Below are 27,721 nucleotides of genomic sequence, written 5' to 3'. Positions count from 1 at the left end.
CACCATTTCTTGGAAAATAAAAAATATCTTTGTCAAATTTGCCTGGTTATACTGGTTTCCTTTTTGTAATTGATTACACCACAGGTCTTTCACCATCACTTCTCTGCTGTGCTCCGCCCATTATGGTCACATGATCCTTACCTATTGTACCCTCACCCATTCCCTGTAGACTGTGAGCCCTCGCGGGCAGGGTCCTCTCTCCTCCTGTACCAGACTGTTTTGTACTGTTAATGATTGTTGTACTAGTTTTCATGTATACCCTTTTTCACTTGTAAAGCGCTATGGAATTAATGGTGCTTTAATAATAATAATAATAATAATAATAATCTTGACATCAGCACAGGTCCTTTACCACCACATTGCTGAGCTCCGGAGCTGTGATGGACCTGTGCTCATGTCACAATCATGTGACCGTAATGGGCGGAGCTCAGCAAAGAAGTGATATTGAATGACCTTTGGTAATCAGCAGAAGATTGTGCAGGACTTGTGGTGATGTCACGATCATGTGACCATAATGGGCGAATCTCAGAGAAGTGCTGGTGAAGGTCCTGTGGTGTAACCAATTACAATGCTGGGGGTGTGACTACGTTCAAAAAAGTATCATGCCTGCACTTGAGTAACAGTGACTGAACCCAGTATAAGCTCTGCCCCTATGACTGAAACCTAAGGTATGTACTGCATTCATCTTAGCATATAAAGTCTTTTTTTTTAAGATAAAAACATGTTTGTGATGCACATTTTATCATTTAAAACACATTGGGGGCGGTTTAATATATAAAAAAAAAAAACCAACATGACAGGTTCACTTTAAAGGCTGAACTTTGTGTCCATTCTTTGCAAAATAACTCTGAAAGCTTCAGTTATGTGTAGAGGAACGTGTACACCCGGCTTCAGAAGCTCAATTATGTGAGGGAACAAAGCCGCCAGCATGCATGAGCTTTGTATAGCACTGGCGATGACACCGACTCATGTAGGTAATGCTATCATGTTAGGTGGGCTGACTAGTTTGGGAAACTAACGCCCCATCCACTAGTCAAATGGACTTTAGAAATACTTTTTGTAAAGATGTGTTTATGTGCAATGTAATAAAGGGACTGTTAGTCAGAGAGTTTAGATAGGAAGCTACAACTGCCGGTGGTTCTGGGAGTACGGGGGGACCTGACAGGTTCACTTTAAGGCCTCTTTCACACGTTCGTGAACAACCACGCACGTTTTTCACAGACGTGTCAGAGGTGCGTTTTGCCCTCCATGAGCCGTGTTTATTGCCTACTTGTATTCTCCGTGAGTTATCCGTGATAAACACACGGAGAACGGGAACTTTCTACTCACCTGTCCCTGTCATTTCTGTCCGTGGTGCTGATCTACAGTCTCCGGTCCTGCCGACTCCCCGCTGCTGCTGCTTCCGGCTGCAGTGAAGTGAATATGCAATGAGCATAATGAGCGGCGGTTGGAAGCAAGTGACAGCAGCGGCAGTGACAGCAGGGCTGGAGAAGGTGAGTAAAGTTTTGGGTTTTTTTTCTCGCAGACACATGTCTTTTCTCCGGTGCGTGTCACACGGAACACATCTGTGTGGTCCGTTTGTGTTACGTGTGACCCGTTTGCGTTCCGTGTGACACCCGTGATGCCGGAGAGAAAACAGACATGTTGCCGTGAGAAACACACGGACACACGGATGTACGGAACAGACACGCGTTCCGTGCATAAATACATACGTGTGTCCAACTCCATTTGAAAACATAGGTCTACGTGTGTACGTGTCTCCGGTACGTGAGGAAACGCACCAAACACGTACCGGAGGCACGTACGTGTGAAAGAGGCCTAAGATAGATTTTACCCTTGGATTGAGAATTTTGAGAATAATTGAAGGATAAAGAATCAGATTTCTGGAATAAGATGTTACAAAGTTGCTAATTTTTATATTTTAAAATTAAAATGATGGTTACTCTTTACATTCTCCCCACAGTTTGATTGGGATTGAATTGTACAAGCCGCATAGTCAAGAACTTGCAAACCTCCAGCCATTTGTGGTGGAATTGCTCTCGGCTCTTGGCTGCGCACCACACTACCCCTACGTGAACTCTTCAGTGACCTTACCAAGGCCAATTTCTTCCCACTGTAAATGCCGCACACGCGCTGCAGTGCTGATATCCATCCTCATGTGCTGTGGATTACGCACATTTCCCTGCTACATATAAGCCCATTATGAACATATGTCACACCACGTCCGAGGATGGTAACGTAGATATGTGTAAGGAAAATCAATGTATCCTGCGTCTCTGCAGCTCGTCTCACGTTTCACACTCTGCTGTGCGGATACTGATCAGCCTCTGCAGTATGTACAGGTCACAAGCGTCCAGAGCTTATTCCTTACTAATTCACATTATGTACACAATCTAATACTTTTCATATTGAAAGCAATGCATGATTCCAGGATTTTTATCATGTATACATTCATTATTCATATATTAAGTAACCCAAGGAGCTTGCACCTGCCTGCATAAAATTGCCTTTTCCTAAGAGCTTGCAAGCCAAATACATAAAGGTTACAGTCACTGAGCGGCTGGTGCTTTTACTGCAAACTCACTGAAATTATTCAGAATATTTACCTGCAAAACTGCAATTAACTCATACCTTGCTGATTTGCTGTAAAACTGCAAATAAATGCAATTTTTCCAAAGTTTTTTTTACATGCACTCAAGTCGGGACTTATTCATATGAACAGATTCTGACATTTCAGGTAGTTGTAGTTCACCAGCAGGTGATGCATCATTATTACCGTACCCTGTGGTTTAGTTTGCACTTCGATATAACTTGAGAAGTATTTGCCATTCTGCACAAGACATGTTAATATCACAAAAAGAATAAATCTAGTGAGTATCTCAACCATAGAGCCCTTAAATGTGAAACGACAACTTCAGCTCTGCTATGTCCATACATTATAGGATAAGAATATAAGTAAGGACTTACCTCTACTGGAGATGCCAATTAAGTTCAGATCTAAGACAAATCCATATGTAGAGGTAGTCGGCAAATTGATGAAACTGTCACCCCTTCCTGCTGTTTGTATGGTCTGTAATAATCCGTTTTAACCCTTTTTTTCCCCTCAGAATTGCTCGTTTATTCCCCCTGTTCACTGATGGCATCAAAGTGTGGCAGCCGGAGCCTGGGTGAGAGCTGCATTGACAGTCAGTAGGGCCCTTAGCTGCTCATTGGACCTGGCTCTTAATATAACCCACCCTCTTATAGTTCCCTCCGTAGGCAGATGGCCCTGTCAAAAAGCTGACCTCGGAGCTTGGCCGTATCCACAGAGACATCCAGCCAGGAAGAGCTGCACTGTAATGGGATAAAATACAGTTTGCCATCTGTTTCTAAACAACAAACATTTCGCGTCAGATCTCCATTGTTCTCACCGGCGTGAAGAATAAAACCTTATGACTAAATGTAGGATCCCGACCCTCCTCATTATTAACATGCAGCGATACCGGAGTCAGGGATGAATCACTTACCAGCGTGTGACTTTACACATCCCCCTGTATCTGACAAGAATCGCAGCTTTTTATCAGACGTTGTTCTGGAAATATAATATTGACCAGGAAAAAAGTAGATAAAAAATACAATCATAGTAAAATTTATTTTATTATAAGGAACAATTTTTTCCGCAGGTTCTTAAAATTGGATTTTATCGTCTTGTGTTACGGAATTAAGAAAGGATGAAGACGCTGAGTAAGATTTGTTAATGAAGCTTTCTGCTGAAATGGTTTATGGATGTGTGAAAAGCGTGTAATTAGCAAGGATCCTGGAAGATGTGGGAGAAATTCACGGCAAACGTGCTGATGATAGCACCGAAATACAATGTGTACGTGGCCTTATTTAGGGAAATAGCAGAAAATCAGTCTAGGTGGATCTAACAAAAAAGTCTATCCCATTTTGACGTAGGGTAGACCCACACATTAGGTCAACGCTGGCAAACTCTACTAATTTTAGATGAACTCATGTGTATGGAGGTACCCTGACTTCCTGCCAATTGCAGATGTCAGGAGGAGGAGGGGTCAGGCATGTCGAATTTTAACATGACTAATCCTTTTGTTTTCATGGGAGATAAGTCTGTACAAGAGGTGTCTGGCAGCAGCTTATTCCCCTCTTCCTTATGTGAGAAAGAGCTTTTAGCTGAGAATTATATGAAGTTTTCGTGCTACTTAAAAGAACACTCTCCTCAATTATTTCCCCCTATTTAAAGGAGCAGATTGGGTCTATTAGGCTATGTGCACACGTTGCAGATTTGATTGCAGACAATCTGCACCCAAATCTGCATGTTCTGGTAGGAAAAATGCTGTGCAAAAGGTGTTTTTTTGCCGCGAATTGCCACATTTTGTCATTCATTTTTTTTAATTGCTTTCATAGGTGAAAACGCAGGAAAAAACAGAAATAATTATGCTGCAAAAAAAAATCTGCAAGGAAAAAATCCTGAACGTGTGCACAGCACTTCAGAATTCTCATATACCAGGGGTAGGCAATTAATTTTCCCATGGGGCCGCATGAGAAATTGGGATGGTTTTAGAGGGCCGGACTAATATAATTAATTTGGTTCTACATATATATATGTGTATATACACACACACACAAACACGCATATATATACTGTGTGTGTATATAATATATATACACATACACACAATGTACACACACAATCCCCATATACTTCATCACTACACCCGCCACATACTACACCTGTAATATACATCCCTATACACTACACCTGTAATAAACTACACCTCTATATACTATACCACTATATACTACATCACTAAACCCCTATATACACCTGTAATATACTACATCACTATATACTACACCTGTAATAAACTGCAGCACTATATACGACACCTGTGATAACCTACATCACTACACCCCTATATACTACAATTGTATTATACTACACCTGTGATAAACTACACTACTACACCCCTATATACTACAATTGTATTATACTACACCACTACACCCCTATATACACCTGTATTATACTACACCACTACACCACTATATACTACACCTGTATTATATTACACCACTACACCCCTATATACACCTGTATTATACTACACTCCTATATACTACACCTGTATTATACTACACCACTACACCCCTATATACACCTGTATTATACTACAATACTACACCCCTATATACACCTGTATTATACAGGTGTATATAGGGGTGTAGTATAATACAGGTGTATATAGGGGTGTAGTATAATACAGGTGTATATACGGGTGTAGTGATGTAGTATAATACAGGTGTAGTATATAGGGGTGCAGTATAATACAGGTGTATATAGGGGTGTAGTGGTGTAGTATAATACAGGTGTATATAGGGGTGTAGTGGTATAGTATAATACAGGTGTATATAGGGGTGTAGTATAATACAGGTGTATAGAGGGGTGTAGTATATTACAGGTGTATATAGGGGTGTAGTGGTGTAGTATAATACAGGTGCATATAGGGGTGTAGTATTATACTACACCCCTATATACACCTGTATTATACTTCACCACTACACCCCTATATACTACACCACTACAGCCCCCATATACCACACCTGTAAAACTACATTCCCATATATTACACCACTACACCCCAAATATTTGTTAACAGTTAAGACCCTTCCCCCCCGCCCCCTCCCCCATTGTCCCCGCAGGTTACTAGTAACCACTCATTTCTCTTCTTATTGTCCCCTCCTCAGGCACCTCTGTACGAGCCCCCCGCTGAGCGGCTTCTCTTTTACATGCCCAGGCTGCGCCGATACTGTATTCCTAGGAGCCCCCACCGCTGCTTCTCTTGTACGGGCCCCCCGCCGCTGCAGCTTCTTCTCCTGCCGGGCGGGAACTTTTCAAATGACACGCGCGCCGTACTGACGATATCAGGGCGCGCGTGTGTCACAGAGAAAAGTGTCGGGCAGGGAACAGAGGAGATTCCTGCGTTCCGCTGCCTACACTGTGTGGCGCTGCAGGATCTATCCTCTGTTCCCTGCCCGGCACGCAGCGTGTGATGAGGGCAATCTGACCACGGGCCTCCCGGAGCCTGGTGCTCCGGACAACAGGTCAGATTGCCCTCATCACTGACCGGCCAGCAAGGACGCCCGCGGGCCGCCCCTTGCCCAGGTCTGTCATAGACTTTGCTGGCATCAGGATTTCCTTGCAGATTTCTGAAAATCTGCAAGAAAAAACATGGCAAAAACGCACTATGTACATACAGCCTTAGGGTTCGCTCACCTTTGCAATCAAAATCGGCGAGTTTACTGTGAGGAAACATCGCATTGCACTCACACCAATGTTATTTAATAAGGCAGTTTTCATCTGCAAGTTTTTCCTCAACTGTAATCGGACTGAGGAATAAATCGCAGCATGCAGTGTATGACCGCGTATATCAGCCGAGACTCGCTAATACAAGGCAATGGGTGCAAGAAAAAAATTGGCCTACACATGGACCATACAGTACGTGTGGCATGTGAATATTACACACACATCTCAAAGGAAAAAAATATTAATATAAAGTCTCAGATAAATTAGAATAGCTAGATATCATGCAGCTACCCCCCTACATATTATAAACTTAAAACACTTTCGTGCCTTTCATGTGGCGCTAAAGGGTGTTTAGCCAGGTTTATCCTAAGAAATAATTTTTAAAAAATGACATGGCATCCCCACTATTTTTGATAAACAAAAGTAAAGCAGACAGCTGGGGGCTGGTATAATTAGACTGGGAAGGCCCATGTTTATTTGACCCTTCCCAACCTAAAAGCCCGCAGCCGCTCCAGAAGCGGCACATCACATGAAATGCACCGATTCTGGCGCTTTGCCTTGGCTCTTCCCAATTGCCATGGTTACTAACCCAGTAAGTAAAAGAAAAGAACACAAACACACAAATAGTTTATTTGAAAAAAATACTCTCCAACTTTTTCACTTTTTCCCTGATTCACCAATTTATAAGAAAAAAATGTAGGTCCAACATAGGTCAGGGACTTTGACGTAGTCCAAAAAATGTAAACCTAAAAAGAGAGAAATGAAAACAAGACACAGTCTCTCCTTCATCAGTTTTCTTAGAAAGCAGGTTCCCAGGTCCGACATGGTCCATCAATCCCTACAATGTTCTTCGATTATGCAGATCAAAGGTTATGGAGCCTCAGAATGAGGCTCCATAGATGTTGACCAGAAGCCGCTCACGGTGCGCTCCGCGTAACCTGGCGACTGTAATGAGTGGTGATATCAAAAACTTCACTTATCATCACTCTGATGACCAGTAACTTTCGCTCATCACAGACGCCGGGTCTTGTGGAGTGCAGTGTCAGCCGGAAGTGGCTGCTGCTCAAAGTCTACGGAGGTTCATTCTGAGACTCCATAGCATTTGATCTAGGTAATCAAGGAATATCAGTGGAACCGCTGGACTACGTAAGACTTGAGAACTTTATCCTCCAGTGCTGTTATATTCCAGAACTGCAACCTCCCTGGATCACCCAGAAGTATCAGATGTTGAGTTTCCAGAGAGATTTTTCAAAGGTTTTTTAGACTGATGAGATGAGTGATTCTTGATGGATGGCTGTGGCTGGATCATGACTGCACTATTGTAAATGCTTCCTCCACATCTTTAACCAAAAGTCCTCCAGCCTCCCTCCTACCTTTTAACCATTTTTCCACGAGTTCCCCCAATAAACACAGGACACCTGCTTGGATAAATCAGCCAAATCAGCCTTTATTAAGGGGGCTTTACATGCAGCGATATCACTAGCGAGCGTACCCGGCCCCGCCGTTTGTGCATCACGGGCAAATCTCTGCCTGTGGCGCACAATATCGTTAGGAGCCGTCACACGGACTTTCCTGTCTAGCAACGTCGCAGTGGCCGGCAAACCGCCTCCTTTCTAAGGGGGCGGTTCATGCGGCATCACTGCGGCGTCACTAAGCGGCCGCCCAATAGAAGCGGAAGGGCGGAAATGAGCGGCCGTAACATCCCGCCCACCTCCTTCCTTCCTCATTGCTGGCGGCCGCAGGTAAGCTGTAGTTCGTCGTTCCCGAGGTGTCACACATAGCGATGTGTGCTGCCTCGGGAACGACGAACAACCTGCGTCCTCAACGATCAACGATTTTTTGAAAATGAACGACGTGTCAACGATGGACGATTTGGTGAGTATTTTCCATCGTTAACGGACGCTCATTGGTGTCACACGCAACGACGTCGCTAACGATGCCAGATGTGCATCACGGAATCCTTGATCCCGGCGATATATTGTTAAATACGTCGTTGCGTGTAACGAGGCCTTTAAACAAACAAAACAGTAAATTATTTTCTTTAAGCGAGGAGGGTTCTTGGAGCTCCAAACAATCCGGCAGAAATTCTAATAATATTGGTAAAACCAGCCGCGACTACCAGCTCGGGGACACCACTTGCCGGAAAAACATTTCCCTAAGGCCGGTGTCCCACTTGCGATTGCCTTGCGTGTATCTCGCACGAGTTTCGCGGTGCATCACCAGTCACGAACTCTCACTCTGCTCACAGGAGCAGGTCGGTTGCATGCATCTCTATGCAGCCGACCCTCTCCTGTGAGCAGAGCGTGAGTCTGTGACGGGTGATGCACCCCGAAACTTGCGCGAGATACACATGAGGCAATCGCAAGTGGGACACCGGCCTAAAACCGACTCCCAGGGGACCCCACCCTGGAGAGCCCCAAAGTCTGCCAGATAATTACCATTCTAAAAGGAAAAAAGGAGGGGGTTACTGTCCACCTGATGTTTAGAATAACCCCCACCACCATTTTACCACCAACTCCAGGAACCCCCCCCCTTACTACTGCCTGCCGAAAGGACAATCACAGTTATTAAATGCGACATATTATTCCCAGAAAGCCACACACAATCACAAGGGAGGGTGGGACCTTTTGCTTGGTGGCCACCCGTGCTGCAATGGTAGTCTCCACTCCCCCCCTCCTAGACTCTATATACCCCTACAGACTCAAACCATCCCCCTTGCTTTCATACCAACCCCATAAATTTCTGACCCCCCCCAATAGCCCGCGCTTTTCCCTCTTCCCCACTGTTAACTCCTCGTTGCCCTCCAAAGTGAGTCATGGGTCACTTTGCCCATGGCTCCGCCGTGGGCTCCGTTCGGTCTGTAATGGACACAGACCTCCACTTAGACTGATGTGGAAAGAGCTGCTCATGGCTGGTATTAAATGGGTTATCCAAGACACAGGTGAAATCTGCAGCAAAAAAGTTTTAAAAATTGACATGATGCAGACTAACATCTGTACCAAATCTGCAAGGAGAAAATACTCTACGTGTGCATGAGCGTTCAGAATTTTCATTGACTTTGCTGGTATGAAGATTCCCTTCAGGTTTTGTGATAAGTTTGCACTCAAAAAACAAATTAAAAAAATGCAATAAAACGCAATGTGTGTACACAGCCTAATACATACCACCTCATTGCAAAAATTAGGAATCCTATAATGACATCAGTGCACATGACACTACTTTGTTGTAAACCAGCTTTCACATTTCTCAGGTTAGTGCACTGGGAAAGCTCTTTATTCTGGGAAAGCTGGGTTAAAGTTACGTGATTATATATTTTGAGACTTTTACCAATGTTTTAGAAATGGTGATAAAGTTAAGTGATTATATGTTTTAAGACTTATTTTGATGCTGGGAAAGCTGGGTTACAGCTCAGTAATAATATAGTCTGAGGTTACTTGTGCTTGGATTGCAATTCATTGATGATACTTTCTGAGACTGCTGCAGAAAGCTGGTTTGGAGTTCAGTAATGTTACATTTTAAAACTGTTGCCGATGCTGGTAAAATTTGAGTACGGCTAAAGGCCGCTTTACACACTGCGATATCGGTCCCCTCTGTTGTGCGACACAGGCAAATCGCTGCCCGTGCCACACAAAATCGCTCAGACATGTCACACATACTTACCTGCCCGGCGACGTTGCTGTGACCGGCGAACCGCCTCCTTTCTAAGGGGGCGGTCCGTGGTCCACATCAGTCGTTTACTGTCGGGCGGGAGGGACGCAGCATGCAACGTTTTTTGTTGCGGCAAAAAAATCACACCCCGCAGGATTCCGTTGGAATCCGTCAGGAGGCATAATGTAAATCTATGGTGCAGGATTCCGTTTTCCTGCATCACGCGACGGATTCCAGTGCAGGAATCTGTCACGTTTTACTGAGCATGCCCAGCATGTGACCCCCCCACACTCATGTTTTAAAATGAAATGATCGCCTGGCGGCTGGCTTTACAGATTGATCAGCTGATCTCCCGGCGTCCGGCTTTTGAGAGCGATTAGCTGAAAAGCCTGCCGCCAGGCGATAGGCTGATCGTTCTCTCTCTCTCTTTATACCAAAAGAATCCGCTTTCCCATGACAATCAATTCCATTTCTTATCACCTGTTGTACAACGCATCAGTGACAAGCGTCAAGCAACGCAGGGGACTGATGCGAAAAAACAGAAATGTGAACATAGCCTTAGTAATACTTTTTAAAAGTCCATTTACATGGACTGACCAGCGACATTATACAACTTCCAATCGGTGGCTGTTTTAATGTCCATTTATTCAGGCACATCATGGAAAATTACGCACACTGAGCGATCTATACTAGTGTACCGCCCCGTGCTCGACAGCCGAGCCGCTCGGATCCGGACCTTCAGTGGGTGGCTCGAGGGTCTCCGGACCCGGGGGTCTCGCGGTCACTTCAACTGAAAGGGGGGTTGTGGTTTGGGGACGTAGATGTATGGCCGGAGCCGTGTTACGTTCGTGACGCCACCCATGGGATGTGGTGAAGGTGGACACCACCGCTGCAGTTACGGGGCACCCAGGGGAGATGTTTGGCAGCAAGTTGTTAACCCCTCCGTGGGCAGGGATGGTGGCCCCGGGGGTGTTTGGCGGTGCAGGGAGATGGGCGACCGGAGGGTGCTGCTGTACTCACTAATGGTAAACTCACGAGTCTCTGGTAAACCAAGGTGATGGTGGTCGGTGCCCGCAGCCGGCTGCAGTCTGGTCCCCCACCCGGCTGGTGGTCTCTGTCTTTCTCCCGCACCTGTCTTGGATGGTGGACTGCCTGTGCTTGCAACTTCAGGAGTCCGCTCCCGGCTTGCTGTTGCCTAAGGAGCCCTTTGCCCGCAGACGCTGGCCCGTGAGATCTCTAAGCCGTGGCGGTGGCAGCTTATCCCCCTCGTTGGGCTGTTGCCTTCAGTCGGGACTTTGCGGCCAGGACTAGAGGTCCTGGCCCACCCAATCAGTTAATTAACTAGCCCCCAGTAGCTTCTGGACCTAGCTTGAGGGTCTGAGTACCCCCCTTTGTGCTCCGGTTTCCGAGTCGGTTCCCCGGGTCGGTACCGGCAGGCTACAACCCTGTCCCGATCCACCTCGGTTCCACCAAGCCGTCTTCCCGGCTCCTGCAGACGGAGACCGCCATCTGCCTCCTAGCCAGAGGTACCAGGGCTCCTACCCTGGCACCTGTTCAATTTGGGTTTTCTCCTCTGCTGGAGCTGCATACAGCTCCAGCCCACACACCTCTCTAACTTGAACTCTGAAACTGCACTGTTTACTTTCCCGCCCCAGGCTGTCTGACCTCCTTGGTGGGCGTCTTCCAACAGCCTGGTTCCGCCCCCTGGTGTGTCCATTAAGCCCTGAGGGGAGTGACTACAGTTTAAATGTTTGGCTGTATGTTACCTATGAGGGACAGGTGTAATGTGGGGCCCTATTTGTGACTACCTGGCCCGGCCAGAGCGTCACACTAGTACTGTACTATTTTGGCAAGAACAACCAAAGATGAAACAATGTCGCTTTTATTCTCAACCGAGGATTGGCCGCCACTGTTCTTAAGTACAGTGCTGTCAGTCATTTCGAAACCACTACAAGGAGCGACAGTCCATGTCACAGTTAAACAAGTCTACTCACAAACAACAGATGCAGAGGAGGAGGATGTTTAACTAGTCTACAATCACGTTCAAGAGGGAATTGCCAAAATGCCAAAACAAGACTTACACAGCGTCATGGGAGACTTGAATGCCAAATTGGGCCACAGCCAACATGGAACCATTCTTGAAAATATTGGACTTGAAAGTGTGCATGTGTAGCCGGGGACCCAAGGTGAGAAAGCACATGCACAAAGAGGGAAAAAGGGTTATAATAAATTAAAGCAAAGGAAACGTTCCACCAACCTAAGTGAGGACCGAGGAAAAGTGCTGGAATGAAGAATTGGCAAACACAGAGCAGTAACACAGTAAAGGCTGCTTTACAAGCAGTGACATCGTTGGTGATGTCGCTCGTGAAAGCACCCGCCCCCGTCGTTTGTGTGTCACGGGCAAATCGCTGCCTGTGGTGCACAATATCGCTAGGCCCCGTCACACGGACTTACCTTCCTAGCGACGTCGCTGTGGCTGGCGAACAGCCTTTTTTCTAAGGGGGGCAGTTTATGCGGCGTCACAGCGACGTCACACAGCAGGCGTCCAATAGAAGCGGAGGGGCGGAGAGCAGCTGCATGAAAGACATGCCCACCTCGTTGCCGGAGGACACAGGTACGGTGTTGTTCGTCGTTCCTGGGGTGTCACACGTAGCTGTGTGCTGCCTCAGGAACGACGAACAACCTACGTCCACAATGACCAACGAGATTTTGAAAATGAACGACGTATCAACGATCAACGATTAGGTGAGTATTTTTGTTAACACTCGCTCGGAGCGGTTACACACAACGACATCGCTAACAACGCCGGATGTGCGTCACAAATTTCGTGACCCCAACGACATCTCGTTAGCGATGTCGTTGCGTTAAATGGGCCTTTAGTCTCTGCCTACCAGGCAAAAATTCCTTAGTTGCCTTGCTGGAGTTCCTGAGCTGAAACATACCTAGAAATATATCCAGCAAAGAAGGCAGGTGCAAGGTAAGTATAAATAGCCCCACCCAGGATGTGATAGCAGAGACCAAAATATGAAAGTGAGAATACCTGACTAACCGTATTCAAGGGAAGAAAAACATAAATAAGAGAAACATCAGCAGTTGGACAGAGACCGAACAGGCTGTGGCTCATCAGAGAAGGAAACCGACCTCACAGCAAACAGTCACCAGATTGAGTCCCGAAAGTTTGGACACACCTTCTCATCTCTGGAACAACTGTTAAGAGGAGACTTTGTGCAGCAGGCCTTCATGGTAAAATAGCTGCCAGGAAACCACTGCTAAGGACAGGCAACAAGCAGAAGAGACTTGTTTAGGCTCAAGAACACGAGGAATGGACATTAGACCAGTGAAAATCTGTGCTTTGGTCTGATGAGTCCGAATTTGAGATCTTTGGATCCAACCACCATGTCTTTGTGGAAAAGGTGAACGGATGGACTCTGCATGGCTGGTTCCCACCGTGAAGCATGGAGGAGGTGTGATGGTGTGGGGGTGCTTTGCTGGTGACACTGTTGGGGATTTATTCAAAATTGAAGGCATACAGAACCAGAATGCCTACCACAGCATCTTGCAGCGGCGTGCTATTCCATCCGGTTTGTGTTTAATTGGACCATCATTTATTTTTCAACAGGACAATGACCCCAAACACACCTCCAGGCTGTGTAAGGGCTATTTAACTAAGAAGGAGCGTGATGGGGTGCTACGCCAGATGACCTGGTCTCCACAGTCACCAAACCTGAACCCAATCGAGATGGTTTGGGGTGAGCTGGACCGCAGAGTGAAGACAAAAGGGCCAACAAGTGCTAAGCATCTCTGGGAACTCCTTCAAGACTGTTGGAAAACCATTTCCGGTGACTACCTCTTGAAGCTCATCAAGAGAATGCCAAGAGTGTGCAAAGTAATAATGAAAGCAAAAGGTGGCTACTTTGAAGAACCTAGAATATAAGACATATTTTCAGTTGTTTCACACTTTTTTAAGTATTTCATTCCACATGTTTTAATTAATAGTTTTGATGCCTTCAATGTGAATCTACAATTTTCAGAGTCCTGAAAATAAAGAAAACTCTTTGAATGAGAAGGTGTGTCCAAACTTTTGGTCGGTACTGTATGTTTAGACTTGCTTAGAAATGATCGTACTCAGCAGCGTCTTGTCCTTTGTAAACATGACATGTAGAACTGAGAACGACCGAACAATCTCTTACCAATAATTCTGTGCTTATTGGAAGTTCCCTGTCCAAATGCTGATGGTTTCTATTGTCTGGGTTTTCTGTTCTCGGTTTGCTCCTTACCATAGAATCATAGAAGGGTAGAGTTGGAAGGGACCTCAAGGGCCATCGGGTCCAACCCCCTGCGAGTGCAAGTTTTCCTAAATTATCCCAGCCATATGTTTTATCCAGTTTCCGCTTGACGATTTACATTGATGGAGAGCTCACTACCTCCTGTGGTAGCCTGTTCCACTTTCTGACTGCCCGCACTACCTCCCGTGGTAGCCTGTTCCACTCTCTGACTGCCCTCACTACCTCTCGTGGTAGCCTGTTCCACTCCCTGACTGCCCTCACTGCCAGAAAGTTTTTCCTAATGTCTAATCTGTATCTCCTTCTCCTCCTTTTAGTTTCATCCCATTGCTTCTTGTACTTCCTTGTACTAATGAGAATAGGGTAGCTCCGCCTGCACTGTGACCACCTTTCAGATATTTGTAGACCGCTATTAAGTTGTCTCTCAGCCTTCTCTTTTTCAAACTAAACATTCCTAGTTCTTTTAGCTGTTCTTCATATGATATGGTTTGCAGACCTTCCACTATCTTGGTTGCTCTTTTCTGGACTTGCTCCAATGTATCAATGTATTTCTTGAATTGGGGCGCCCTGAACTGTACACTGTATTCCAGGTGAGGTCTGACTAGTGCAGAGTATAGGGGAATAACTACATCTCTTGATCTAGATTCAATGCAATGTTTGTCTTGGTACATCCCAGAATTTTGTTGGCCATTTTAGCTGCAGCTCTGCACTGTTGGCTCATTTTGAATCCAGAATCTACACTTATGCCCAAGTCCTTTTCCTTTTGCTGTTGCTTAGTACCAGGTGGCTCTCATTTTCCCATTGTGGTTTGCCCTATCACATTCTGGATTGCGTTATCTACCGGTATGTTCACCTCTCACTTCAATTCCTTGCTTCTTTAGGGCTGCTTCTCACTTGCTAGTTTCTCGCAGTAGAGCAATGCGAGAAAAACTCGCATTTGAATCGGACACATGTTAGTGAATGATTCAGCTCTCATCTGCGATTTTTTTCTCAATCCAAATCGGACCGAGAAAAAAATCGCAGCATGCTGCTTTTTTGCGAGTTTCTCACACCATTTGTCTCAATGATTCCCTATGGAAGCGGATTAAGGCTAAGTGCGCACGTTGCGTACTAGCCCTGCAGAAATTTCTGCAGTGATTTGAAGAGCACACGTGCGCTTCAAATCGCTGCAGAAAATGTCCGTAGAGAGAAAAAAAAAAGAAAAGCCGATTCCATGCGCTCTGCCTGCAGCTCCAGCTCTAAGACGCCACGTGCGCACGGCCCCTGCACAATCTCCATAGACTGTGCAGGGGACGCAGGACACATGCAGTTACGCTGCGCTACAAAGCACAGCGTAACTGCATGTATTTACGCAACGTGCGCACATAGCTTAAAAGTAGGATCACACACGCGTTCACATTTGTGAGTGTGGCAGGAACTATGCTCATTAAATATTCAACAGATGAATGTGACATCACATTCCCAAAGGTAAATTAACTGACACATGTGTAATCACTTTTATCTAGTTAAGATGTTGCAGGAAACTAGCATCGCAAACGCGACACACACGCGTCGCACACGCGAGCCAAATCATTAATTTATTCAGAAATAGCATCGCACTTGCGTTGCACTCGCACCTAACGTGAACTAAAATCAGCCGAGTTTTTTTCAGCCCAGTCGGACCGATTTTACTTGCATAGATGTGTTTCCAGCCTTAGTGTTTGCGTACATGCTGCAGATTAGGAGTAGATTATTTTCTGCACCAAAGTACGCATGTGTTTTTTTGGTACGTTTTTCATGCATTTTCTGTGGGGGGGGTTTTGCCATGTGTTCTTTGTGAAATCAGTTGCTGGAAGGCGTAATAAAAGCAGAGGAAAAAAAAGCACACAATTGACATGCTGCAGATTATTTTCTGCACCCAAAGCTGCAAGGAAAAAAAAATAAGCAACTTGTGCACAGCACTGCAGGATTCTCATTGACTTTGGTGGCATAAGGATGGACAAGCAGATTTGGGCAACAATCTGCAGGATAAACTGCACCAAATCTGCATAAATAAACTCACTGTGCACAAGGCCTTATATCTCTATGTGGATTTATGTCTATTTATCTTTTGAGTGCTTGCTGTAGTTTGGTTTTGTTTTTCTCCCAGTTCCACTTCCTTGTACCTTATTTCGGTTTATCTCACTCTGGGTTTTTGTTTGTTCCTGCACATTTTCCTGTCCCCATGTTGGCAGTTTGTGGCGGCCTCTTCTCAGGTCTTTCAGGAAGTATGAGAAACACTTTAATTGCCTTTTAGGGAGCCAAGTCTGAAGTGGTGTTTTTCAGCTGTATACTAGGGCCTTTTAGTCTGTACAGGGACCTGTAGAAAGCTGTCACTCCTTCCCCTCTTTTCACTACCCATGTGTGTGTGTGTGTGTGTGTGTGTGTGTGTGTGTGTGTGTGTGTGTGTGTGTGTGTTAGGCCCCTTTCACACATCAGTGATTCTGGGACGTTTGTGCTTTTTTTTAAAATGTACCAGAATCACTGACATACGCAGACCCATTATAATGAATGGGTCTGCTCACACATCAGTGATTTTTCACTGCACGTGTCTCCGTGCAGCGTACCCGCGTGTGCGTGATTGCTGCACGGAGACATCTCCATTTTTTTCTGGCATCACTGATGTTCCACGGCCACGCAGTGGTGTGGTCCGTGAAACACGTGCCAGAAAAAAACGTGCTTTTAAAATAAAAAACATTTTAACTCACCCGGCGTCCAGCGATGTCCTCTGCAGCCCGTCCTCCCTGCTGCTTCTAAGCCGGCTCATTATTGTCGCGCATATTCATTATGCGCGACACAGCCGACCCGGAAGCAGCTGCTGCGGGGGTCACCGCCGGCCGGATGCTGCACCACGGGAGCGATCAGCACCATGGACAGCGGGAGCGGGCGCAGGTGAGTGAATCTCTAAGTGCAATCACGGGCCACGGAGAACGGAGCCCGGATTGCACTTAGACAACCCACGTGTGCCGAGATTCATGGCACACGCAGGGACATGTGCGTGTTTTACACGCCAGTGAAAAACGTCTGTGTTTTTCACTGACGTGTGAAACGGGCCTTAGGTACATAACGGATTGGCTGCAGCAGTCATTTGACTTTCCCGGAGAGTGAAGGAAAAGGGAGTAATTTAAATCTCATTTAAAATGCGGTCTATAGTCTACAGAGGAATTGCTATGGGACAATCCACAGGGGGAAATTTGCTGTGTATTTGTAAGGTGGGAACATACCCTTAAGGCCGGTGTCACACTTGCAAGTGTCTCGCGTATATCTCGCGGTGCATCACCCGTCATGGACTCACACTCTCCTCACAGGAGCTTCTCAGCTCCATAGAGATGCAGGCAACCGACCCGCTCCTTTGAGCAGAGTGTGAGTCCGTGCCTGGTGATGCACCGCGAGACTCGCCCGAGACAATCGCAAGTGTGACACCGGCATTATGATGCGCTCACATGAGCCATATGACTCGCACGAGTATCGGATCACATCACCCGGCACGGCTGCACAGCGGGTTGGCTGCATGTATTTCTATGCAGCTGGTACGCTACTGTCCGGAGAGTATGCGGCTGTGCCAGATGATGCGATGCGAGATTCATGCGAGTCATACGGCTTGTGTGAGCGCACCCTTAAGGTCAGATTGGCAAAGATACAAAACTTCAGCTGAAATCAGTAGACAAAATAAGAAGTGTCTCTAAAATTGTGCTCTCCCATTGATCTGATTAGTATAATCTGCTCCTCACATTAAAATCTTATTTCTCCACCCAGACAGGATTTAAACTACACTCATGTGTCCTAATCTGTGGCAGATTGTGACACCCATCGTTTGCCTACTTGATATAATCCACAGACTTTATAACCTATTGCTTGCTATTTTCGTTAAATTGATATTAGGCAGTTTTTTTCATCACCTTCAGTGTAGAAAACTGAAGGGAAAACCAGTGATGGAGCTTTACATGTCTGATTCTAGATTGCATGTTTTAAGAATTATTCTCAGTACTGCTTTTTATCTGTAAAAATAAGAAGGCAGAATTACGTCTATGAACTCTTTGTTTGTAGTGTCTATTTGCCAGACGCTGGAATGGGATAGCTCTTCCCATATACAAGTCAGAGGTATCTACCGTATAAGCAGCTGAATGATCCTTTTGGCCTTCATCAGACTAGTACACATCAGTGAACTTCATTTTCACTACATACAATAGCGTAGACAAGTGACGTTCTGTAAAAGTAATTATTATTGTTTTAGTGCCGTTGGGCTCTTTTTGGAAGGTATATGTAATAAGAAAAGCATCATTTTTTTTAAATGTGCTCACCAATGTTTAGACCTCCAGCATGACATTTCATGAAGAATAGATTAATCACTGAAAATTCAGTCTGGTTAATTTTTGTGTTCCGATGTTTGGTCTGCTGTAAATTATGGAGGAGATGTATCATTAATCCTGTAAGATGATTGAACTGCTTTGCGAGTAAAAAAAATGGCACAAGTTATGCCAAACTTTCTAGATTGTAACATATGAGTAATGATGTCACAATTTGCTAGACGTTAGATATTTTTCTCTTCCTTTGACCAGTTTCACATGTCCGACAGTCATAGTCCATGTATGGACCTTAATCTCTGAATTGCACCTGAGTCTCCTAATCTAAATTCAACAGCCTCTTATGTGGCTATGAGGCTGTAGAGTTTGGGTCAGAGAAGCCATGGCTGGTCCAAACCTCATCTCCTGTACTTGGACCGTGAATTTCAAACATGTAAAATTGGAATTATACGACATCATGGATGGAGATTTTTCATTAGGTGACTCCTTACAGAACATTGTCCAATCGATGTGTAGATACTAAAGATGAGCGAACATGAGGTTCGGTTCAGAAACACACTACCAAAAAAGCAAAGTTCGAGTGAGTTACGAGTGCAAACTACTCAAGCGAGCAGCGCTGTGCTTGAGTATGATGGATGCTCAGCCCTGTATGAGCTACGTGCAGTGTTTGAACGGCTCGCACTGGGGGTAAAATCAGCGTGATCAGATGTAGTGTCCACACTCATACACACAAAATTTTAGGGGAAAAACTACTCCCACCCTCCCCAGAAGTGTTCAGCTTATAGTTGGCTGCATGTGGGCGGAGACACGAACTGCCCAATTACTGACTTCCATTGAGGTTCGAGTCAAGTCAGGGTCACAAACCGAACTTTATCTAAGGTTTGACTTTACCCTCCGAACCGAACTTCCAAAGGTTCGCTCATCTTTAGTAGAGACAGCTTCCTCTGAAAAGAAGAATTGTGACCCCCAACGATCAAGTATAGAGGACTGAATTAATGGAGAACTCTAAGAAAAATAACTCAAGATTTGTAATTATATTGGCAATACCACCATGTCGGAAAAAGTTACAGGTCCTTTTTATTGAGGTTGTCCAGGCTCATTGACTGCTAGGGCATGGCTCTCCCAGTGATGGACCGTTCAGACAAATGTAGGAGCATGGGATCACTGATGCTGGGTGGTCCAGCGTCTTTCCCAATAATCAGTTGCTACACTCAGGGTAAACTGTGACCAGCTATGTACTGTATGATTGGTCATCCATGTAATACAAGAATGAACCATTTCGGCAACAGGAAGAGTCATTAATACTTGGTGGTTCTCCACACTGGCTCTTCGAGCAGTGAATTGAGTGAGAACCCCACACTATGACGTCCATGTGCCCTAAAAATGTTTTGACATTTTGCTCATACACAGTTAAATGTGCTGATGTATACACAATGGCAGCCTAAGAAAAGAAATAAAGGTCATCTCTACAAGTGAGACCTTCTTTCCTGTAGGTGTCAGCTTGTTTTATTTCCTCTGTACATGATGTACATGGGTTAGGTAGATCTTTCTGACCAGCACTATTTATGATGAAGTCTCGCTGCTGGCCATAAAAAGAGCTGTCAGATGTGTTCAGATAGTCACATATATCAGCAGTGACAGGACAGCTATTTTTCACACAACTCATTAATGACTTCAGGCCTGTACTGGGAATGGTAGTAACACGCTCTCCACTGCGCACATTCCTAGCCTGGTGAAATGACCGTTTTAGATACAGGAGAGGACATTTTTAGACTCTTCTGAGAAGCCCTCCGAGTATATTTGCATTGGTGACCGTCGCTCAGTGACTTGCAGTTCACTTGTAAAGTTTTATCTATTATGATGACCTTTTCCTAGTAAAGCTGGGAAGTGATGATTTCTCGAAGGCGTAAAAATGGAGAAGCTTGTATTTAAGTGTCTCTTGTGAACAGACTAGAGATCTGGAAAATGACCCCCATAAGGAATATGAAACCCTCTCCTGCCGTCATATAAGATCTTACTACTATTTCATTGTATTGGTATTTAGTTTGAAGTGTTGAAGGAGTTGTCCGTTCAGGACTTTGATATTGATGGTCTATCCTTAGGATATTTCATCAATATAAGATCCATGGGGGTCCAGCTTCTGGCATCCTGACCGATCCATTAGTAGCGGGTCCCACGGTGGCTGGACGTACACATTGCACAAAGCTAGAGACCCTTCGCTCCAAACGCTGTGTACTGGTGGTTCTCAGGTACTGCAGCTTTGTTCCTATTCAATTCAATAGAAGCTGAGCTGCTGAAACAGCCAAAAATGTCCACAACACAATGGCCCCAATTCACCACTTGCGGATTTTTGAAGTCCCTCTTTCATTTTTGTGTCTCGCAGTATTCGTTGCTGTTTTTTTTTTTAATTAAAATTGTTAAAAATGGCACACATGGTTCATGAATTTTGCCTAAAGTCATAAATGGTCTTTTTTTCTGGCTTGAACTGTTTGTGTGACTTTTTAGTACAAAATGTTCTAAAAATTTACACCAAAAAAAGCCATATTCAAGAAACACCAGGGAGAAACGAGAGTGGAGTTTCACCAAATGTTGCGACTTTTTCCAAATTCGCACATAAATAATTAGCCGAAAAATCTGGAATCACTAACTCTGCACGCAAAAGAAAAAGAAAAAATGCAGAACACATATGAAATAGACTTCACAACAAACTTGCAATTTTAGTATGAATTGGGTGCAATCAAATAAAAACGATGCAAAACACACAAAATTAGACAAAACACAAGCACAAAGGCAATGATGAACCATGGCTGGAGCTTCAGCATGTGTGAGATAAGTATGTCATGTCCATACTGTATATAAAGTTGTCACATATTGCACCATTGGCTTTATGACAGTTGGGATAGTAAAATTAAAGTGTATGTATAATCAGATAATTATCTTGTTTAAATCAAGTTTTTATATTAAAATGTATTTTTCATATAATTGTAAAAATCAGAAACTTGCAATTTTCACACTGGACATTGGGGCTATTTTAGATTTGTGCTTTTCAGAAGTCTCATTATCAGCACAGACAGGATTTAAATTACAAGTAATACCTCAGTGCACACCTGATAGCGCAGGATCCATCATTGACAATATGTGATGCTTGCGCACACTCTCTCCATTCACAATGACAATTTCACACTCTCATTAGATGCTTTAATACAATATAAAAGATAGGTTATAAGTCAGATTATTGCTGCTAAGGTGCATGTTAATTTCGTGAAAGTCCAGCAATTTTTTTTTAATACAGATTAATACATGAAAAATAAATACTGTATTACAGAACCAGAAAATATTTAACATAAAAACCTGATATATATATACTCTGCAAGGCGTGGCATATAACAGGGCATCGTAGTTGTGATTCAGGCATTAGATGCTTCTAATACAAGTGACCCAGTGGGATATCGATACAATCCAAGTCATTCTGCACCACTCTACCCCTGGTGTAAGTGACCGTACTAAGGGACACCTGAACCTGCATAGATTCCAATAGTTCTAACTTTCGTGGGGCTGTCAAATTGGCTGGATCATTTAAGGGGTATAGTTTGTGCTAATTTTCTTTCTAAAGGAGTGTTTCTTGTTTGGGGTTATAACGCCGGCATCCCTGCAGGGACGCCGACATACTCAATGTCTGGGCCAGCGTGCACCCTCCCTCTCCTCTCCACAGCCGTTGACATGGTTCCCTGTTACTGCCTCCTGCTCCTGGGGCCTGCACACACTGCACAGGTCCCCTGTCCCTGGGAGTGCGCTTAAGGCATGTGCACCTTTTCTGCTCTTAAAGGGCCAACACACTATTGTCTATGGCTAAGAGGCACTAGGTACATAAGGCATCCTCCCCTTAGGGGAAGTGCCTGAGCAACATGTTCTGTTAGTTTCCCCACTTGCTAGCTAGTTGTCAGGTCCTGTTTATCCTGTCTCCGTTACCTTTACCTGTGCCTGCCTTCCCATACCTGTCATTCCCTCCGTACCTGCCTGCACCAATCATTCTGTCTGCATCAGCCATCCTTGCTGCACCTGCCTACACTAGAGACTGTACTTATCCTTACCTGCGCCTGTCCCTGCCTTGGGGGTCAGCTGCCACAGTCCCTGACACCGCCCTAGGAGTGGGACCTTGTGTCTGCGTAAAGCCAAGGCCATCATTACAATCAGAGACAAATACCTGGTAAGCGCTTAGTAAATCCCCTCCCACATCAAGGTAAGCCCAGGTCTACCCTGTTGTCAGGTGGGTTCACTCCTACTCGCCGCCTCAACACCAGTGAGCATAACTGAGGTTTTCCATGGTAGAGGGGTGGCTACCAAATATACCATAATTTGGGATTCATGTGCTGGTAATTGCTCGTATGTAAAAAAGTTATTTGACTTTTCTTCTGTACTGGATGGAAGTATAAACCGAGCAAATATTCAGCTTACTGAAGGCAACAGAAAGTGAAACGAGAGTGACAGAGTTATTGACATGAGCTGCAAGGTTACAAGTTTCCCTCATTCATCAGCATAGATTCCTGCCTGCTATCCTATCTCTCCTCAAGTCAAGGTGAACCTGGCGCTCTGCTGGTCAGATGACATGTAACGAAGACTGAATGCGTTCCTCGACATTCCCTCCATTCCCGCACTCATTGCTGTGCCACTATACTGTGTGTAATTAATAGGATGTATACATGCTACACGGTGACAAGTCGCTTTTACAGATAATTTGCAAATAGACAGATGATTTTTTTTTTCTTGTGGAAATGCTGAAATCACAAGTGCGCACACAATGTAAAGCCACACATACACTTTTTCTATGGGAATTTTGCATTATGATTACCATTTGGCCCATCAGGAAAGTTAGTCTAGCACTGGAGAAATTCACCACTGTCATATTATAGAAATGCATGCTTCGGATGTAACTTTTACAGCGATTTAAATGGATCTGTCAGCAGGTTTTTGCTATGTAATCTGAGAGTAGAACCTCTGATTACAGCGATGTGTCACTTAATAGACTGCTTTTTGCAGTTTCAATAAAAATCAGTGTTTTATCAGCAGGAGATTATCACTAGAGGACTAGCTGTCTTGTGCCAGGTAGTCCTCCTGCTCTGTTTAACTCCATCCCACCACTAATTAGCATCTTTTTGCCTATGCACACTGTACACAGAAAGCTGTCAATCAATGGTGGGGGTGGGGATATTTTCTACTTATTTTTATACCATTTTTCTGACCTGATAATAATGTCTGTATACTACATGGTAGGATGTTGACAGGTGTTACTGAATAATCTGGAATTTGTAATTCCTTCTAGAACATGTGGAGGAAGTAAAAGAGAACGAAGAAAGTGATGGAGAACCAAAGCCAAAAAAGACCAAGAAAGTAGATCAGTCTACAAAAAAGAAGAAGAAGCAGGTAATTATATATGTATTTATTCAGCTTGTACTAGTAGGCGTTTGTCATGGCTCCCAACTTTGAAAACCAGGAAAGGAGCTTTTTCTTATTTTTACAACTAGTCCATCTCACACAGAATATACAGAATACAAAGCCTCCACAATATAAAGCCTCCACAATGGCCCCCTCACATGGTATGATGCTGCCTCACACTTTGATGACCCCACAGTGTTTCCTATACATGATGCCCCTATACTGCTTCCCTTATATATTATGATGCTGCCTCCCAGTTCCCTTAATAATGTAATATGCTTTCACAGTGCCCCTCACACAGCATAATGCCCTCACAGTGCCCTCCTAACATTATGATGTCCTCAGTGTCCCCAACCCTGTATAATGCCCCAGACATTACGATGTTCCCCATAGTGACTTGCTCACATTAGGATATCCCCACAGTGCCCTTTCCCCGCACAGTATGGCACCCCTCTACTCCTACCACACTGGCAAAAAAATTAAAATACTCACCTGGCCCCATTCCCAAGAGGAGCTCCACAGCTGTTTCCAAATGTATCCGCATCCTCAAGACGCAAATACTGTTGAAAGTGGGATGAGCCTTCTGGGGACAGTGCCCTAAATCCAGAACTATCCCGCTGGATCTGGGACTTGGGTATGACTCTTCCCTCTCTCCCTATGCAGTGAAAATGCTCATTTCAACCAGTGTGAAATAATAGACTCCATCTGATATTTCAGCATTAGGTGGAATTATAATTATTTGCTCCTTAAGCGCCTTAAACCCCTTAGATGCCACAGTCAATAGTGACAATTGCTTCCAAAAGTAGAGCCTGGCAGCAGCTTATTCCCCTCTCCCCATTAAAATAAACACGCGTCCTCGGCCAAACATTTTTGAATGTGAAGAAATAGCTGGATGCCGAGAGATAAGCTATTGAGTTACTGATCCCTTATATATAACTTCGTCTGACACTATATTCTGCAAGGAAAAAAAGTTGTATTTTGAGTTATTAAAAATTACACTTTAATCCCTCTAACGAGCCAGAGAGTGATCTATCTTTTTCTGTGGGATCACAATTGTCTACAGAGGTTTGCAGACAGGTAGTGCCAGCTTAGGTATGTAATTATCACTTCATCTCACACAGTGGACTAGATCAGCGTATACACTGGGAAAGCTGTCACCAGTGGGCAGAAAAGGACTCTTCCACCTAATTTACGGAGGTTACACTCACTGCAATAAATAAATATAGCCACGCTCAGCATTACACTTTGCTGAACTAAAATAAGGCAGAGGAGTCCTAACATCTGCATGGTATCAAATGATACTGTCTGTGGGTTTTAGGAGCCTGTCCCCAGATCTTCCCCATATAAAGTAGGGATAGCCTCTTTCAAACCTCTGTTGCAGTATTCTACAATACTATATATACAATAAGTCCCCAAGCCGATCTGCATAATGTAAAAAACCCCTTTTATTATACTCATCCACAGGGCAGTTCGGACCGCTGGGCGTCGCTGGTCTTGATCCCACGCCTCCTCTCTTCTTGCTTTGTGTGTCTGACACTTCCTACGTCATCCACACAGTGTCCTCCATCGCATCCTGAGCACATGCATTTTTCTCTGCCATGTCGAGGGCAGAGTAAAGTGTTGTAGTGCGCATGCGCCAGCTCTCTGTGGCCTTTCTCCGCTCACACTACAGTACTTTGCTCTGCCCTAAACAAGCTGGAGAGAAGTGTGTGTGCGCAGGAGCACAATGAAGGAGACTGTGTGGATGACTTTGATAAGCATCAGCCACACGAAGCAAGAAAAGGGGAGGTGCCGTATCAAGACTAGTGACACCTATGGACCAAACCACCCCGTATATTAGTGTAATAAATGGTCTTTTTTGCTTTATGCACATCAGCTTGGACACACACACACACATACACACATATATATATATATATGTATATATATATATAGCATTCTAGAATTCTGTATATGTATGCGTAATAAATATATATATATATATATATATATATATAAAAGGTCGACCCCAGCGATGCGCATGCGGTTCCTATTAGTTCGATACAGAGCCATGATAAGCACATGGCTGGGGGTTGCAGCCTCTAGCCGTAGACTTTATATGTGCTGGGTATAATAATATGGGGCACTCTATGCCAATTTATTTCAATTTTGAGTTATTAAAAATTACACTTTAATCCCTCCAACGGGCCAGAGAGTAATGTATCTTTTTCTGTCCGATGACAATTGGCTACAGAGGTTTGCAGACAGGTAGTACCAGCTTAGGTATGTAATTATCACTTCATCTCACACAGTGGACTAGATAAGTGTGATAAGCACATGGCTGGGGGCTGCAGGCTGTAGCCGTAGGCTTTATATGTGCTGGGTATAATAATATGGGGCACCGTATGCCAATTTATTTATTTTAATAACATGCTAGATGCGCATAGCGTCTGTGATTGGAAGCGTCAGACACGCTGCACTCAGGGTCGGGGCGTGTCTAACTGCGACTAATCATAGATGTCGGTGGGCAGGGAAAGCAGTTAATATACAATGAAGGTAATGAGCGGCCCCAAAAGTGAATGAGCAGCCTGGAAGCAGTGTACTGCCGCACCGGATCCTTGGTAAGTACGGCGCGCTTGTTCCTATCCTTCTATCTCTTCTACCACCATTTTTAATCGCCGGATTCTGGTCCCTATAGACTTATATGGGGACCTGAACCCAGCCAGATAACTGGGACCAATTCCGAGCCAGAACCAGATTTTTGTTTTTAATCTGGTTAGGTTCTGCGAGCCCGCCCATCAATACATGACTGCTTTTTTTTTTTTTTCTTCTTCCAAAAATATTTTCAGAGTTGTCTGGTTTTGTGGCCTAGGCTTAAATTGATCGGAGGCGTCATATCACACACAAGCCATGGGCAAGTATTACTCTTTCTGGAATTATGCAGCCAGATTTTATTCCAATGCAAACCTTTCAGACCAATAATTGGCCTCATCCTGAAATTGTTAAAATGCTGCTGTAAAATTACTAAAAACATCCAAGGTATTTGTAGTCACTAAAGGCAAAAAAAAAAAAAGTTTGTAAGTGGCAGAAAATCAGGTTTTCTCTCACATTCACGTTCCCGGAGCTCACTTTACAGGAAGTTTATGTCTTACATCAGTCATGTGAAGGGCTGGGATTGACCCCTATCATTGGAATGTAAACGCTGATGTAATTGTGTCCGTTTTCCATCTGGATCCCTCTAGGCCAAATTCTATAATATTTTCCTTCATAGAGCACGGCGCAGGAAACTGCTGTAACAATCTAAGCTTCAAATGTACATGGAAGAGCAATTTTAAATGATACGCCCGGGCCAGATCGGCACGCTTCCTATTATTGCTTATTAGGAAAATCCGCTTACCGTATCACCAGATGTGACAGATTATAGGAAGGAAAGCCAGACTGATATCAAGACGGTTTTCTCTCAATTTCCAACATCTGCGCCCATGTACTGGGATTCTGTACAAAGCTTGTTACTGTTCATCAGGTGTAGAAACAGCTGCTGCGATATCTCCATGTTACATAATGTAGTGCCACCATGTTACACGTGACTCTGACCCTGGCTCACCTTCCAGTCTAGTCTACCTGATTATTGAATATTGTTCCCCTGTCTTTTGCTGTTATACATTCATTGTCTGGCGTCTTGCTCGACATTCTTGATTGCTCTTGATCCTAACCCCTTACTAGCTCTAGACTAGGTCTCTGTATTATATATAGCC

At 44.5% G+C, this 27,721-nt stretch overlaps 2 protein-coding genes across 3 annotated transcripts in view; one reads left to right on the top strand and one right to left on the bottom strand.

The window, feature by feature from the left end:
- Nucleotides 1-3,131, bottom strand: part of FILIP1L (filamin A interacting protein 1 like) — a 342,688-nt gene extending 339,557 nt beyond the window's left edge. The window contains exon 1 of one of the 2 annotated variants that reach the window (XM_075335146.1): nt 2,968-3,131. The gene's annotated coding sequence lies outside the window, so the exon portion shown is untranslated. The remainder of the gene's footprint in view (nt 1-2,967) is intronic. The other variant, XM_075335144.1, reaches the window with a different exon arrangement.
- Nucleotides 1-27,721, top strand: part of CMSS1 (cms1 ribosomal small subunit homolog) — a 410,349-nt gene that overhangs the window by 351,734 nt on the left and 30,894 nt on the right. Inside the window, exon 2 of the mRNA XM_075335148.1 lies at nt 23,875-23,975. Coding sequence (XP_075191263.1) covers nt 23,875-23,975 — 101 coding nt within the window. The remainder of the gene's footprint in view (nt 1-23,874; nt 23,976-27,721) is intronic.

Source organism: Anomaloglossus baeobatrachus, chromosome 2, assembly GCF_048569485.1.
Source record: "Anomaloglossus baeobatrachus isolate aAnoBae1 chromosome 2, aAnoBae1.hap1, whole genome shotgun sequence".
Lineage (NCBI taxonomy): Eukaryota > Metazoa > Chordata > Amphibia > Anura > Aromobatidae > Anomaloglossus > Anomaloglossus baeobatrachus.
The sequence above is the reverse complement of the archived record's forward strand: the minus strand, read 5'-3'. Positions and strand labels throughout refer to the sequence as shown.